This window comes from Gymnogyps californianus, chromosome 12 (assembly GCF_018139145.2).
Source record: "Gymnogyps californianus isolate 813 chromosome 12, ASM1813914v2, whole genome shotgun sequence".
NCBI lineage: Eukaryota > Metazoa > Chordata > Aves > Accipitriformes > Cathartidae > Gymnogyps > Gymnogyps californianus.
This window is the reverse complement of record NC_059482.1, coordinates 10,336,079-10,352,716: the sequence shown is the minus strand read 5'-3', so window position 1 is coordinate 10,352,716 and position 16,638 is coordinate 10,336,079. Positions and strand designations below refer to the sequence as shown.

At 39.8% G+C, this 16,638-nt stretch overlaps 1 protein-coding gene across 1 annotated transcript in view; it reads right to left on the bottom strand.

The window, feature by feature from the left end:
* Positions 1 to 447: 447 nt before the first annotated feature.
* BEAN1 (brain expressed associated with NEDD4 1) overlaps positions 448 to 16,638 on the bottom strand; it is a 60,079-nt gene continuing 43,888 nt past the window's right edge. Inside the window, exons 5-6 of the mRNA XM_050903864.1 lie at positions 16,024 to 16,165; positions 448 to 897 (exon numbers count right to left, since the gene is read on the bottom strand). Coding sequence (XP_050759821.1) covers positions 549 to 897; positions 16,024 to 16,165 — 491 coding nt within the window. The 3' untranslated portion in view covers positions 448 to 548. The remainder of the gene's footprint in view (positions 898 to 16,023; positions 16,166 to 16,638) is intronic.

Sequence of the window (16,638 nt, the reverse complement as noted above, 5' to 3'; positions counted from 1 at the left end):
GTGACTATCAAAGTATTATTTTCCTTTTTCATTTGCTCCTATATGGTACTGATGGCCATGTTTTGCAGGCAGTGTTCTGTCTCTGTCTACTGAAATACATATTTAGACAAAGAATTATCTAATTCTTTGTTGCCAAGACACTGAATGAAATGTACTAGTGACACCTACAAAGACAACAAAATGCTGCTCTTCTTCCTTCTGCTCTAAAACATGCAAAGTATCATAAAATCAACAAGTAGGCTTGACTGGATAACATCTATCTACATTAAGAGTGGCTGATTTCAATGTGTTTTGAAATGCTTCAAAAGTCAGATGCACTGCTTGTCACTGCTGCTCTTTTATGCTGTGTGATGTCATGGAACACTTTGAAGCACAAAGAGGCAATTTTAGGTAAACTTTCAAAATTCACTGTAAAAAATAAAATCCCATTGCATCGCTGTTTAAAGATATAAAATAGGTAAAACTTTCAGAGGTTTTATTCTTCCATTTAAATGTTTTTGTTGGTCTGAGTTCTTCAGAAGAATTGAAGGAGAGCGCCACTTTTATATTCACATGATTTGGTTCAGAAGGGTCTGATAGTCAGTGGAAGAATTTTTCAGTACTTCCATTGGAACAAGTGGGATGGGGATATTCTGTTCACACACCACCGTCTCGTACAGGGGAGCAGCCTCCAGAGTGAGAGACGACAGAGAGATGGATGAAATGGGCTGCTGCAAGTCCTGCAGCCTGACTGCATAATTTGCAGCCTGTCCTGTAGTCCCAGATGCTGCTTCCTCTTCCACGCTAATGTTTATAGATATTTCGTTTCTTTGATAAGGGTCCATAAGAGAATATGGGGGGGGATCATCTGTGGGAATATATATTTGTGTTGCTCCTGGCCCCACGCATTCATCGTAGCTGAAAGAAAAAAATAATTTTTCATTAGAGTCCTGTGAAAAATGCCACAGTACAGTATTTTCAGCATAACGGGCAGATAAAGTGAGAAGAAAAGGATCGTCTGGTGTTTTGTTCCTCAGCCCACATCCTTGCTTACCCTGCCATGTGAGACACTCGAGAGCATAATACTTAAAAGCACATCTCCAAATGCCCAAAGATAATCCTAGTGGTCTCAGTGAAAGTTCAGACCCCATCCTCCTGCATGAAAGTAACATCTGTGGCAGCACCGTTCAGCTGAGGTGCCCGAAGATAAGCCCAGCTCCTTACAGCTGGTTACGCAGGAGCGGGAGGAATAACACTGCTGGCTCACACAAAGCTGTGCATGCTGCACCAGTCGCCGTAAGTGCAACACAGCGGGGGTTCATTCCTGCTTTCAACTGCTTGTAAGTAGCTAAGTTAGAAAATGGCTGGGGAGAAAGGAAGTGGTGTTGCCATTTCAGTTATGAAATAAGGTATAGAGAGCTTTAGATGGAGTCTATAAAGACTTTAGATGGATCACATCAAATGCTGTCCTCCTGAATCAGGTGTCTGGTGCTCAGTCTGCAGTTACATGTGGTAGGTTGTCTGGGTTGCAGATATGTGCTGGCAGGGGCAGCAGGACTTCTTGCTGAGGTGCAGAGCTGTGATGAATAATCTTGACAGACTCATGCTGGTCATTCTGAGACTCGGCAGACTACCCGTCACGCTCCTCCCGCAAAGGAGGAATGCAAGACAGACCGATTTGTGGGTTTCTGTGAGGAGCCAGCCAGGACTATGCAGGCTTCATAGTTCTGTCTGTGCCACCAAGCTAGAGCCAGGGGAAACTATTACCTCCTCGCTCCACTACCATGCTCAGTGCTTGCTGTCTCGGTGTGAATGCAGACAGGCACCTTAGATTGGAGCTTGCACTGCACAGCCTAGGGAGGCGCACAAGGTAAATAATCAGCCTGGATAGACCTACGTGTCTTTGTCCTTGTGTCTTCCCATGTTCTGTGCTGCAGGAAGGGGATGGGAATGGATGGAGTGGACATAAGCAGGCTCTATGCATTTGTACAGTGCTGCGCTGGCACTGCCCAGCCCTCTGAGCCTAAGGGCTCTGCAGAGATTGCACTGTGGTCCCAAGGAGGGCTGAACCAGAACTGGTGAATCTTGTCTGTTATCTGGGTGGTCCACTGTCTGGCTATCCTAGCATCACCTGTTTGTCCACAAACTAAAGCTAACTCCACTTTTGCTATCAAACCAGCCCAGGTCTAGTGGTCTGAAGGAAGGTCCTGTTTTCCTGCCTCATTGGCTACAGGCAAAAGCGAGGAAGAGTCATAACATCATGATCTTAAATGTTGGACCTGCTTTGTTTGTGGCTGCCTTGTTTAACTGTTTCAGGATCATTTAAAATCCAATTCTGAAGAAGGGTATGTTTCCTGTAAAAAATCTTCACCTACTCAGTTAACCTGAAAAACAATTCTGCCAGAGCCAGACAAATTAAAAACCTATTTCCTCAACCACACTAACTGCAGAGCTATTAAGATCTAGGATATTTCCTGAAACTTAGGATATTTAGCATATGTCTCCCCAGTAGACTGCAGGCAGTCATTCTGCCCCCTGTAATTGCATTACAGCCAGGCTAAACCCAAGCTAATAAACCCTACTTGTAGATTATAAGTGGCTTGCAGCAGGGCAGCTTGCATTGGTTAGAGTGAGCTCAAATCTGCTGCAATCAACCATGGAGGCCCTGCCTTAGAAAAATACTTGGTTCTGCTGCACTCGTTCATACCTTTCCCTCAGAGCGCTCCTGATGATTTTGATGGTATTGTTCCTAGTCCGGGTGATGGCAGTGGTTTTTGGGGAAGGGAAAGGTAAGAAAGTGAAATCCTAGTACTAGGTTACTAAGTAACTCAAATATCCACAGGTGTTTTTATTTTTACCTCCTTTTATCTTATTTTTATATTCATAAGGACAATGGTTTTAAATTCAGACTAGAAAATTTTGATTTCCCCATCAGAAAGAGTGGTATTTAAAAACATAATTCTGTTCTGAAGATCCTGAATAGGGCTGCTAGATACTTCAGAAACAAGTCCCAGCACGTGGGAGGTCCAATTGTTGTATAGCATGTGGAAAAGATTTCAGTCCAGCCTCTACTAAGCCCACTGAAGCTTTCAAGCATACCTGATATTCTTTTAAAAGGTCTTAGACCTCACTCGGAGATCGAGGACCTGATGTCGTCATGTCCTCAACTCAACTCTTCATGAACTCAGTGAGAGTAAAGGAACAGCCGTTCTTTGCAGGATTACTTACTATGAGCTGCATCTTTAATTTATATTTTGCTGACCCAATGCCCAGTGAATTTATTTAAAATCTTTCCACGGATTTTGACTGACTTAATCAGGCTAATGAAGAGCACCTACTGGGTCCTGTTACCATAGTAAAAGAGCTTCAGTTTTGAAAAGCCCACAGTAATGTGAGTTTCAAGGTGGAAAATTTTGAATCCTTTTGCTGAGACACGAAAGGGAAGAAGCTTTGATCTCCTGATTCTGGGCCTGGGCCCAGCGCAAGGGAAATCTGCCACTCACCTACAGGAGAAATGGGCACAGTATGAACCTTCTACTTACTGTTGTTATCTGATCATCTGCACTTCTTTCCCTTGGATTTAATTTAATATCTTTCATGGACTGTAGCTCAGCTCTGTAGAACTAAAATGCTCGGTGGGATAAATAGCGAAATGATGTTTTGTGAAGGAGACTTTTAAGCATCAAGACAAATGGGTAGCAAATTATGGAATTCAAGACCTGGCATTTCAGTGTTTATTTCCAAATATCAATATATTAGTGTTAGGGCACTTTTTCTTCATACATACGATGGTTAAAAAAATAATTCTCTCTTTTTCTCCAAACTCCAATGCAAGTTATGTTCCCCCCTCTCATTTTTGGCAATTAAGATCACATTTTAAAAATTGAACAGGGCAGTGAAGAACACATGCCAGATTTTCAATTAAATAACTTTTTGGCACCTTCACAGCTGTACAGTTTGTTGTGGCCAAGGAGGCAACTACAAATCACTCAAATAGCTTTTTTAAAAAATAACTTCTTGTATTTCATTAGCAATTTATGATCTTGATACTCAGTTTCCCATACTGTCTTCTAAGCATGGTATCTTTGCTCGTAATGCTGACATTGCAAACAGCTATTGCTATGATACTAGTAGTGGAGGCTACAGATAAGGTTCCTAGCATTTTCTGTTGAGGATAGAAAGGAGATGAATTAAGGTCATACAAGCAACTTTAACTTTGCATTTTTTTCCCTAGCTTCCAAGGGTTTTGTGGTGTGGGTTTTTGTCTTGTTTTGTTGGTTTTTTTTTTTTTTACCCCTCCTCTGTTTGAAAGCACAACCAAATTACTGAGGCTGTTAGAGTGCTGTTATAGAGGTATTCCTGTAGTATAACTAATGAATTATCAACACTACAAGCATGAATTTTATTTTGCAGTTTCTCTTTGAAAGAGACCATAATATGTAAACATATACCTCTAGTCTTTACCAGATCTTTTTTTATTAGAGGATTCTAAGCAAGTATTATAAGAAGTAATACACAGTTTGACAGGCACCTGCTGTCTGTGTATGTTGGTGGCTGGAAAAATCATTCCTCAAAAGACTTAAAGGATTACTTATAAAAAAAATTGTAATAGCAGTTGTTTCTTGCAGTTAATTACCATGTATTGATGTGAGTGATACTGGACTAAATCCTTACTGTTGTCTTAAAATAAAGCTTCACGTTTGAGGAGAAGAGGCGAATGGACTCTTGCATTTTACTGCAGTGAGGTGTGTATCACGAACTAAGTGGTACTGTTAAGTTGTCCTACAGTGGGAGGTCTGCATCTTTGACACAGCTTTTAGGTTTCTTTCTTTTTACTTGCAAACAGCGCAAACTAGAATAGAATGAAGGACCTGCTTTCTCATCAGCTAGTATGAAGACCTCGATACCAGAGGGGCCAAGAGGTACTATATAATGATGGCTACCACTAAAAAGAACCAGCGCATCCATAACAATCAGTAATGATGATTCCTAATATTAAAATTATACTGTTACATTAAAGTCACTTAAGTATGGTAACTAATGCTGTTGATTTTGTCTGAGATGGTGGCAGCTGTAAAGCTCAGTGATGTGTAAAGCTGTGGTTTCAACATGAGCCAATGTCCATGTCATTGAAAGGAAGTGTCCCCTGCCCTGTTGAATACTCCCACTGTGTTCCTTGCACTACTTCCTCCAAACCATGATCCCCAATCTGGAGCTAAATAGGCAAAAAGGTTGTGTGCATGTTTTTTGTGTGTGTGTGTGGTTTTTTGGAAGTTTTTCTTGGTTTGTTTTGGGTTTTTTTTCTGGGCCGGATTTCTACTGATTTAGCTACCTGAGGTGGAAGCCCACGGTGTAGTCAGATGGGCATCACTGCAACACAAGGGAAATAGAAGTATAAGAGATGGAGGAAGTGTGGTAGGTCTTAGACCACAGCTCACAGGCAGCACTTCTTAGCCATATCATAAAAGTGCAGCCTCAGTAACTGCTAAGGGAATGACACCTACATATATATGTGTGTGTGTATATATATATGTCTTGCAACTGAAAATGCAAGAGCGTGGAGCTTACATAAGTGGAAAAACAAAAATACTTGCTAGTCTCTTGCAAAAAAATACGACAGTTATGTTTTACCTGAGAGATTCAGTTCTGTGAAATTATTGTACATGTAAAAAGTAGCTGATGCTTGAAGTTCAGTGAAGCAGTCACAGGAAAATCCTTTTAGATAAGAAAGCAAATGCTTTGAGAAGTATTATGTTACCGTAACTTAATAATGGACCACAGGAACTCATTACACCGCATCTCATGAATATTGTGCGTCTCAGCCCTGAAGAAAAATCCTTGGTTACAGTACTTGTGGTGAATTAACTTTAATCCATTATTTTTTAAAATTATATTATCTTAAGGTTCAGTGTATCTTACAGGCAGTCATGAGAAGGAAGGGGTTACTGACCATGAAATGTGCTGTTGTCTACGTTTTTTTAAATTTTTTTTGGCCTTGTTTCTTGTCAGAATAACTTCATTGTCATTGTAGACTATGCTATTGAGTTTTTAAGGGATATTTATACTAGGAAGGCAAGGAGGGCTGAAGTCTGTTAACATCATCTTACCGCATGTAAATGTGATACGCAAAGAGAAGAATGTTGCTTAAAAAATACAGCAGCTCTTCAAGCTGACCTTTTTGACTCAGAATGTTGGGTAGGGGGGAATAACTTCATGAATTTGTCAGGTCTCATTGCAGTAAGTATTAGGGTAGGTTTGTTGCTAAGGAAACCCAAAAGAACTTATTTAACTAGCTGTCATTCATAAATTATGACCTACTCTCTGGGGAAAGAAGAAGGTTCTACTTCCAGAATTTTTTAAGATGCAAAGAGTAGCTAGTGGAAAAAAAGGCAAATCTGGGGAATGAAGAATTCTTCTTTGTGAAATAGATGTCTTTTTGTTTACTTCGTTCTTTTGTGATATGTTACAACTCTACTAAAATTGCTCCTGTTGCATTGTTTCCATTTTGCTGATGACCTACTGTCTTCTTTTAATAATGGTAAACAGAATCACTAAATCTGGAAAATACATGTGCTGACAGGTTTAAGCTATGATGAAAACAACCCTAAGGATGTTGATATGATGTTGTTACCTAAGAAAGAAAAGCTGAAATTCGAACAAATATACTGTAACTCTCCAAAAGGAGGATCAAAGGAAAAATATAACGATGGGTTTGATGATCATGTAAGTAGTTCAGCTATCTCTGCTATCTCTAGTATCATGCTATCTCTGATCATGCAATCTACTAACAGCTGGGTTTGTAGGACAGCAGCTTGGAAATCTGTCAGTGTTTCCTTTGAGGTGTTTTTTCATAGAATACATATATTCTTTGGTGATGTGGAACTACCATGAGGAAATGTATTGTTTTTGACAGAACTGCTCTTATAGTGACACATCATGAGACAGGATATTTTTCTAGGTTTATTTTTGATACTGACAGTTTCCATTTGAGATACTAGGTGCATTTATTACCTGTATTTTGACTTTTCTTTTGCATGCTTTGTCAGTGATTTATTAAGCATTAGTTTAATATTTTCATATAATAGCAATCCATTCCATGTTACTGATTGTCTCAGTCATTTACTTAGTTTAACTCTTGGACAGTGACTTAGAATGAAGAGCTAAAACATCTTTCTTTATTAAAAAAGAAACACCCCGAACTGTTGGAGCCTAGTAATTAGGAGAATGATAGTGCAAGAACAAGCAAATGTAGTTAAGTCGCACCTCCTCCTATGTAGTTTCAGTCCTCCTAGTTATTGTGTTCATATGAAATCAAAATCCATCTGTCTCTGGGCCTGGATAATATTACGTGAGAATTTTTTACTATGACTGATCCCAAATTACAGTGGGTGAGGGGGTAAGTAACAAACACGTAACACCTAGAGATAACAGCCTGCAGTGTCAGCCAAGCCAGGGCCCTGAAGGAATGATCCAAGCATCCATAAAAATCACTGGACTATTTTCTGGGAATGTTTTGTCACATATGTTTGAAATGTGGCTATTTAAACAAGGGGGAGACTCTGGAGGTACCTGTCTCTTTTTATTAGCTGTAGAGCGATGCTGATCTCCTAACTTAATTGACTTTTAAGCTCCCAGAGGTGTGGTAAATGCACCTCTAAGGTGCCTGCCTGATCTTGGAGTAGGTAACCGTGAACAAATAACACCTTTTTTTTTTCTATTTTAATGTTTTTAAATAGTAAAAAAGGTAACCCAAGGTATTGTTCAAGGAAACATCTAAGGCTTAAGTAACTTAACCCTTGAAGAGACAGGAAACCTGACATTAATTTTTTTTCTGCCTTTTTTCTGTTCATAGTTATTTCTGGAATTTCCCATTGCCCACAACTACAATAGGAATATTTGTGTTAATAAGCACTAAAGTCTGGATCTTTGTTCTGCACTATGTGTCACGATAATCTTGAGGAAGTTGTGACTCTCTGATGAATAAATATTCCAGATGAAAAAAAGAAATTAAATGTAAACAATGTTTTCATGAGAACATATACCAGATAGCTTTTGAAACTGATATAATACAGTTTAAACATAATTGTGCAGCTTTGAACAATTAAAATAAATGTTTTAAATAAAACAAGTCATTCTCTGATGAAGATGTTATATGATACATTTTAGCTTGGCATTAATTTTATATATAATAAGAACCACTTGATCATAAGCAGTGTTTAGTCTCTGGATTTCTGTACCCATTATACAGTAAATGACAATGAAGCTATGGGCACTGGTTGCGCAATAATAGTCAGTTAAGACAAATTTATTTCAAAATAATGTCTTGTAGCCTCCCAAGCCATGGAGTTAATCCACAAACAGGGTTCTAAACAACAATACCAATTTTTGCATGTCAGCAGGAATGCTTAGGATCTGCTAATATTTGAGGAAGTTTGCCACGTGACATGTTTTAGGATCATATTCCTAGAAAGGGCTTTGCTTTAGTTGTTCTAGAAATGAATTCTGAGCAGGTGAAGGAAATACTAGCTGCAATATGCAACAGAAAGTCTAACTACTGGGAAATTAGAGAAAAATATTCCTTTTTTTCAGTACTGTTATCAATGACTTAACAGCTTTAAGTTGTAATTGTTCCGCATGGCACAATAGATTTCTAGTTAGAAATGCTTGGTGCCTCTCTTTCATCAGGTTTTTCTGCTTTCACTGCTGCAGGGGTTTTCTTTAATACGCAGCAGTAGTTTGCACTTCTAGAGTGAAACTGGGACAGGTGTAGAGCAAGGCTGGTCAGACAATACAGCATCCCAACAAATATTTTTGATGACAGAAAGCTAAGAGAACTTTGTGCCTTAGCCTCACAACATGCAGGCTGAGGTGTGAGAAGATTTTTTTCGACTACAAATACAAGAAGCAAGTAAAGAGAAAAGCATGGGTATTTAAGAGGAATGGAAATGCCACAAAAAGAAACTATCATAAAATGGCTGTAAACAAATTTAACCTGGAAATAAGAAAGTTGCCATAATAATTAGGAATGAGGTCTGTCCTTAGGTATTCTGGAATGATTATAATGGGGGCAAAAGATCCTTGCAAACTCTGTTATGGAATAGGTAAATTTCTATTAAAAATTATTATTTGCAGGAACAGGGGTGGGACTGGGTAACTGCAGAAGATCCTTTCAAGCCTATGTTCCTCTGACTGAAACCACTTCCTGAAGGACGATCTGTTAGTAGAAAATAGCAAGATGAAGGCAGTTTGAGGGAAAACCTGTCCATACAGCAGATATAACTTGATGGTGCTGCCACTGGTGTGGTGGCATTCACGTCAGTTGAGAACCTCACTAGGGCAGGGCTCTGTTTAGAGATACACCAGAGGCATCTGAAATACTAGTCTAGATACACTTGTTGGGATCTCACTTGCAGACTCTGACCTCTCAAGGGCTGGCTTAATGTCAGGCACTAAGGCAATCTCCCTGTGCTCACTAGATGGGCTGTGATGTGGGTGTCTTGTAAAAATCCCTTCACAGCAGAGAGCAACTAACTAATCAGAAAGCAATTAACTTGTTTCTATATCTAACAATAATTAGGAATAGCACTAGGATGTGAAGGGAGGGGTTTTTGAGGGTCTAGTTGCTCAGAATTTGGAGTTGAACAAATTGAGAGTTTTATCTCGTCATGATTTCCAGTGGATTTAATACTATCCTATTTTCAATGTTTTTTTTTACTTTACTGACTGAAAATCTCAGTGAGGGTATTCAAGTGAGATCTGAACTTAACCACAAATGTCCATCTCATGCTTTGCCAACTGTCATTGTAATGTGCCAAAAGCTACTTACCTTGCACGCTTGCAGGAAAAGTGGCCTTGGCAAAGGAATACAGCACGACATAGCAAGTCTTTGTTAGTTTCCTGCAAGCCTAATTCTGTCTTTCAAGAAAATCTAGGAAGCTGGTTCAAGCCTTCTTCCCTCTGATACAGCTAACTTTCTTCCTCTGAAGTGGGGGATGGAAAAGAATGTCTTAGAAAAGAAAGTACCTTAAGTAGTTTGGTTTTTTTGGTTTTCACATTTAGAGGGAAATTAGGGTCTGTCTTTAAGACATGAGCATTTCCTTTTGCCACTTTAAAGTAATTTTTAAATGGATTTGCCCGTTTAAACAATGCAGACTGAACACGGGTATTAAAAGCACTGGAATTTATCAAGACCATTTTCTCTAGAATTGATCCTGTATAGATTAGGCAAGATGACCAGATGAGGTAGAGTGAGCACACTTAAAACAAACAAGCAAAAAAACCCCCAGTGTGTTCTAATGTGAATACTAGGGATAATGGGTGACTAACAGGTTTTTATCATAGTGCGCCCTGCAGGACATGTTTCAGTGCGAAATACAGAGAGGACTTTTGTGGCTTCCATTAAAACTATTCCTGAAGCTAAATCTCTCCATGTTGCTCAAGAGTCATTCATTCCACAATGATGTTCTGTATTAGACAATCATGAGTCACAGATGAAAAAGGCGATAACCTTGGTTGCCTAAAGCTGTGTACATACCATTAATATCCAATCACTAAGGAGTGAAAAAGCACTTAGTCGAGTAGGGTGAAATGCATTTCCTCTGGCCAGAAGGTGAAAAGTTGATAAAATTCCTTTCATGCAGGGAACCTCAAATCTCCTCATTGTTAGGATTTCTGAGACTCTCATCAAGAAAATGCAATCATTTTAAATTTATTTGGTCCTTGATTGGTACTGTACTTCAAGCCATTTAAAACATGTAAGCTCAAATTATTTTTAAACAGCTTTCTTATTACATATATATATAAAGATAATTAGGAAAGCTCACTATAAGTGCATGTGTTATAATGAACTCTGGGCACAGTGAACATGAGCATGAGCCCGTGATTTCTATCTATAAAGGTATTATCCACACAGTGTCAACAGCATGTGTTTGGGAATGTGTAAAATGACAACTACAGCCATCTTGATCAAACTCCAGAAGACTCTTTTGATTAAAGGTCTGCTGCCTGCCGTATAATTCCAAATAATACTCTTGATTTTTTTTCTTCTTTGATTCTTCTTAAAAGGTTAAAGATACTAAAAATTCAATTAGATTATTTTACTCATACCATCACAGTGAATGTTGAACAAATTGGCAAATATTGGATTTACAGGCTTTCCAGTATTCCTTTCAAAGTCATATTTACTATGATGATAGTTAAGCTGTGGCAGGGAGATTGTTCTTATATGTCGTCCTGGTTCAATTTGTTCAAGTTTCCTAATTTGGAGGGAGGAGAATTCTGTGGTTTAGAATTGTTGCTAGATCACCTGGATCATTTTTCTCAGATGACTGAAGTTTCTTAGAAACAAATACTTTGCCATCTCTGGTAACACAGACTATGAAACATTAACTTAACTTCCAGCACTGCTACAAGTATATGTACGTGTTAGAAATAGGCTCTAAAATACAGACCCCAAATACCTTGAAACTGCTTAGTTCATACCCACTGTATTTTGGTTTTGTATTTCCCTTCTACACCTCATGTAAAATGAGTCTGACAGATGCTGACACAGATCTGAGATTCATTAGAAAGTCATTAATTATCCTAAAGGGATGTTTATGGATAGGAGCACTGTATCTTTTGGGCTGTCAAGACAAATTGACCAAATGGCTTCTCTGTAACCACCCTGCAACTATGGCAGGCTAGTGACAAAACTCTGTGCATGGTATTCCTCTAAATCGAATGTAAAATCTAATGTAAGAAGGTGGTTAGTGGAAGTGTCTATGGTGATAATCAAATTGAGCCTCAAATGAAATTTGTGATTTAGATATCAAAGCAATTAAATTATTAACATCCCAGGGCATTCTTCATAAATTAATTTCCCAATTAAAGTTTTTACATAAATAGTATTTTGTATTGGACCTCCAACTGGCGAGTCGAGAGCGGGCAGTCCTGAACAGTTAGCTCTCCCTCAGCCATAGAAATGGGTACTCTTAACTCTCTTTGTTTTATCAACCTTCCCCTAAAATTCCTTTTCCACTTATTTCATGGTTTAAAGCCCAACTGTAAAATCTAATGAAAACATTCTAGACTGATTATAATTACCCCCTTGGTGAAATAGAGGTGTCGTGCTTTCTACTGAAATCACTTCAGAAAGTATGGTTTTAGCAAAAATGGTATGTTCAAGAATGCTCAGCTCTGCAGCACCTAATATGCAGTGATGTAATGCTGTTGCCTCTTGCAGGCTGTATTAGAGCAATGCGGTTAAAGGAAGCTAATGCCTTGGTGTCTGCCTGTGGCAGCAGGACACTAGTTTTCACTCACTGAATTCTTTCACTTCAAATATGTGTTGAGAGTTACTTTCCAATGCAGTTGCTTTCCTCGCTGCTCTTCATTTCTGTTCTGTTTATGCTACAGTTGCATTATTAGCTTTTGGGCATGCTAGTTTAGCTTTAAATTACATTTTGCACTGCATGAATTAGGAGGAGGAACTGCATTAATTTAGCCAGTGCTATATTTCAGTAAACCCACTCTTCAAAACATTATCATATGTAACAAGATTGATCCCACTGAGTTAATATTTTAAATGCATAAGGTCAAGTATGTCTTGTTTATGCTTCAAGGCCGTGTCTGACAGTCAGTTTTCCTGCTGTTAGCACCCATCAGTCCAAATGATCTCCACGCTCTACTAATTAGAAAAAATACACTTCAGTGTTATGCCATGGAGGAGAATGTAAAGGTAGCTATAAAGAAATTTTTCAAGCTCTTACATAATGCAATGTATTCATACAATGCTTCTCAACCAACGCTCTTAACAGAAAGTTACAATGGACTATACAATGTATTAATAGTAAGTTTAAACATCTCTCTCCGTAGCTTTGCTTTCAGCCATCTGCTAAGCTCTACTTTTCCTGAAGTTTTCTCCAAGTTGGGTTGCTAAGATGTAAAACTTAGTAAGATTTTAATGATTTGCCAAAGCTACTTTTTCTAAAAGTTAACTATGGTAGCAGTGAGAAAACAGCAAAGCCATTAACAATAATCTTTACTTTTGACCTGTGATGCAGAACTGCACTTAATGGGATGAGCAGTGTTTCCTTGTGTATGCAGTCAGATCTTGGGCCCCTCAGGGACACAGTCCACTCAGCCCAGAATGGAATCTTGAGGAGGCAGTGGTTGGACACCTTTATGTTTCTCTGATCCTAGTATTGATGTCCCAGAATAGTTTCTTAAAACAAGGTAGGACACAAGACCGTTAACTTATGCCAGGCTTATTACACAAGTAGCTGGAAAATTTACAGGAAAGCACAGATCATCTAGTGCTATCCTGTATCACTCATGTATCTCCTTCCAAACAGAGAACTCCATAGGGGTGGAACATCCTTCACTGGGCCTGTTTCAAACTGGAAATGGAAGCAACTTTTTGGTTTAATCTTAGGAGACCTGTCTGCTAAAGAAATATGTTCTCAGAGCTTGTTCACAGGAGCCTGAGCTTGTTCTCAGAAATCTGGCCAAGTGCCCACTCAAGCTGTTGCTTGAGTGTCAGCTGGCTGGCTTTTATTAGTAAAGACCTGTAGGTGTGGGTCCAAAAAAACAGCTGAAATTTTAAAGTGGGTTTATGTGAAGTTCTACATATTTAGATGCCAGGCTCAGAATAATTTTTCACATGTGAGCTTTCCGCTAAAATATTTACACCATCTCTAAAAGCCCATTTATTATATAGTATGACTTTGTAATACATAAAGGGTTGCTTGTACAACATGCATAGAATAGAAAAAGCAAAGATCTGTATATTGTATGTTCATACTACTGACTTGCTCTATATTGCATATGTATACAAGCAGTCAGAAAAGAGCTGGTCTTATATCTGGTTTAACTCAAAACAGATGTATTGGGTTTGCGTGGCAAGGTTTTGGTAGCGGGGGGGCTACAGGGGTGGCTTCTGTGAGAAGCTGCCAGAAGCTTCCCCTGTGTCCGATAGAGCTAATGCCAGCCGGCTCCAAGACAGACCCGCCGCTGGCCAAGGCCGAGCCCGTCAGCGATGGTGGTAGTGCCTCTGGGATAATGTATTTAAGAAGGGGGAAAAAAAACTGCACAATTGCAGCTGGAGAAGAGAGGAGTGAGAATATGTGAGAGAAACAACTCTGCAGACACCAAGGTCAGTGAAGAAGGAGGGGGAGGAGGTGCTCCAGGTGTTGGAGCAGAGATTCTCCTGCAGCCCGTGGTGAAGACCATGGTGATGAGGCAGGCTGTCCCCCTGCAGCCCATGGAGGTGAACAGTGGAGCAGATATCCACCTGCAGCCCGTGGAGGACCCCATGCCAGAGCAGGGGGATGCCCGAAGGAGGCTGTGACCCCGTGGGAAGCCCACGCTGGAGCAGGCTCCTGGCAGGACCTGTGGACCCATGGAGAGAGGAGCCCATGCTGGAGCAGGTTTGCTGGCAGGACTTGTAACCCTGCGGGGGACCCACGCTGGAGCAGTCTGTTCCTGAGGGACTGCACCCTGTGGGAGGGACCCCACGCTGGAGCAGGGGAAGAGTGTGAGGAGTCCTTCCCCTAAGGAGGAAGGAGCGGCAAAAACGATGTGTGATGAACTGACCGCAACCCCCATTCCCTGTCCCCCTGCACTGCTGGGTGGGAGGAGGTAGAGAACTCGGCAGTAAAGTTAAGCTCGGGAACAAGGGAGGGGTGGGGGGGAAGGTGTTATTTTAAGATTTGGTTTTATTTCTCATTATCCTGCTCTGATTTGATTGGTAATAAATTAAACTAATTTCCCCAAGTTGAGTCTGTTTTGCCCACTGTGACAGTAATTGGTGAGTGATCTCTCCCTGTCCTTATCCCGACCCATGAGCCTTTTGTTCTATTTTCTCCCCCTTGTCCAGCTGAGGAGGGGAGTGACAGAGCAGCTTTGGTGGGCACCTGGCGTCCAGCCACGGTCAACCCACCACAACAGAGTCTGCTTAAAAGGAAGAAAAGAAGAGGAAAAAAAAAGGGGGGGGGGGGGGAGCACGGCTGTTCAACTATTATTTGCTTTTTGTAAGATACAGCACTACAGAAAGCCTGAAGTGATGTTCTGTTTAAAATGATTTCTGTTGGTTCATTGGAGGCAGTAACTGAATTCCTTCATTTATTAACCTCAAGGTGCATGAGGCACACAAAGGAGATATAGATGGCCTGAAGTGCAACTCTTGTCACTCATGATGGCTGTTCTTGTATCCTGTGAATGCAGGCACACAAACGTGGAAGGAACGGCTATATAATTTCTGGAATAACTGTCTTTGGAAAGAGCCTCTTCTGGCAACGTTACCTCCCCAGGCAATTAGAACTGCCTGATATCTGAAGGACACTTTTCTCCAAAGGTGCTACTACAATCCAGGCAACTATGGCTCTCCAGAGCAGGTTTAGGTTAAACAGCTAAAATGGTAGTTGTCCCCCTTCACAGATTACTGATATAAGATGAACAATCCCAAACAATTTTCTCCCTATCCTAAATTAGGAGGTTATGTACAATTACTAGGTACATCAGAATGGTATGTTTTCTTCAGTTCTGCTAATAGAATACTGGGATTAAGAAAGCTGAGAAGTGAGACTTGCTGAATAATATGGAAAGGTTTAAAGGCTTCTTGCACTTTTTTTCTTTTCCCCTTTTGTTTTTTCTGTTTACTCTGATCTGAACAGTCTCAAGGTCAGTAATAAATGTAACCTGAAGGTTCTTGAAAAAAGTATATTTTTCTCCTGGAAGTGAAACTTTGACTTGTAAAATAATTTCTTTCAAAGAAAGATGTTCATAAGTAATTTAACTTGTGTGTTTCATTAGTATGCCATCAACATGATACATTCTAGTGTGAATATTAGTAAATGAGAATTGGCTGTACACATGCCTTTATTTAGTAAAGATATATTCTGCTAAGGAAAACTTGAACTTAAACTAAACAAAGTCTGTCTGTATTTAGAGTTTGTGTGACTTGCATTTTTGTAGTGGGTATAGGTCTAGCAGTTTTATTTTCTTCTTTAACAGGGTTTTGCAAGTGCAGGACTATAACACTTAGAATCTTAGAAAAGTGCTTACCGTGGAGGTGAATCGGGATACATGACGTTGACCTGAGAAAGTGTATCCAGATAGGACCCAAAATCAAAAGCTGGGGGAAACTCCTCCATGCAGGTGGATCTCAGCTCTCCAAAAGAACCACCATAAGAGAAGCCATCGGGAGCTAGAAAACAAGCAATTAATACTTGCTACTCTTTTCCTCCATGGTGGATTCTCTGAGACAATATCACTGTTTATAACACTACCATAAATCAGAAAATAAAACCTATCTGAGGCAGAGGAATTACTGGTATTCTGGAACAATCAGATTTCACAGGACATTTCTATTCCTTTAAGAGCAAGTTTCAGGCTGTGGCACAGGGACTATATATTTAGTGCTGCCCTACAAGATGCAAGTGTCTAAAGCTTTTCTTGTGCCTCAAAGGTTGAAAAGGAGTGTCGGTTGTGCTGCATGGAGCTTCAAACATTAGCAGGATTGCTGAAGTTCCCAGGAGTCGCATACATTGAAACCTTGCCAATTCTGTGAAAGTTTTTGAAAAGAGGCTTAGGTGTTTGATTGTAGGTATGTGTCTTGAGAAAATACTGTTCTCAATAAAACACTCACAAAAAGGGGAAAAACTGGAAAATAGTAGAGAA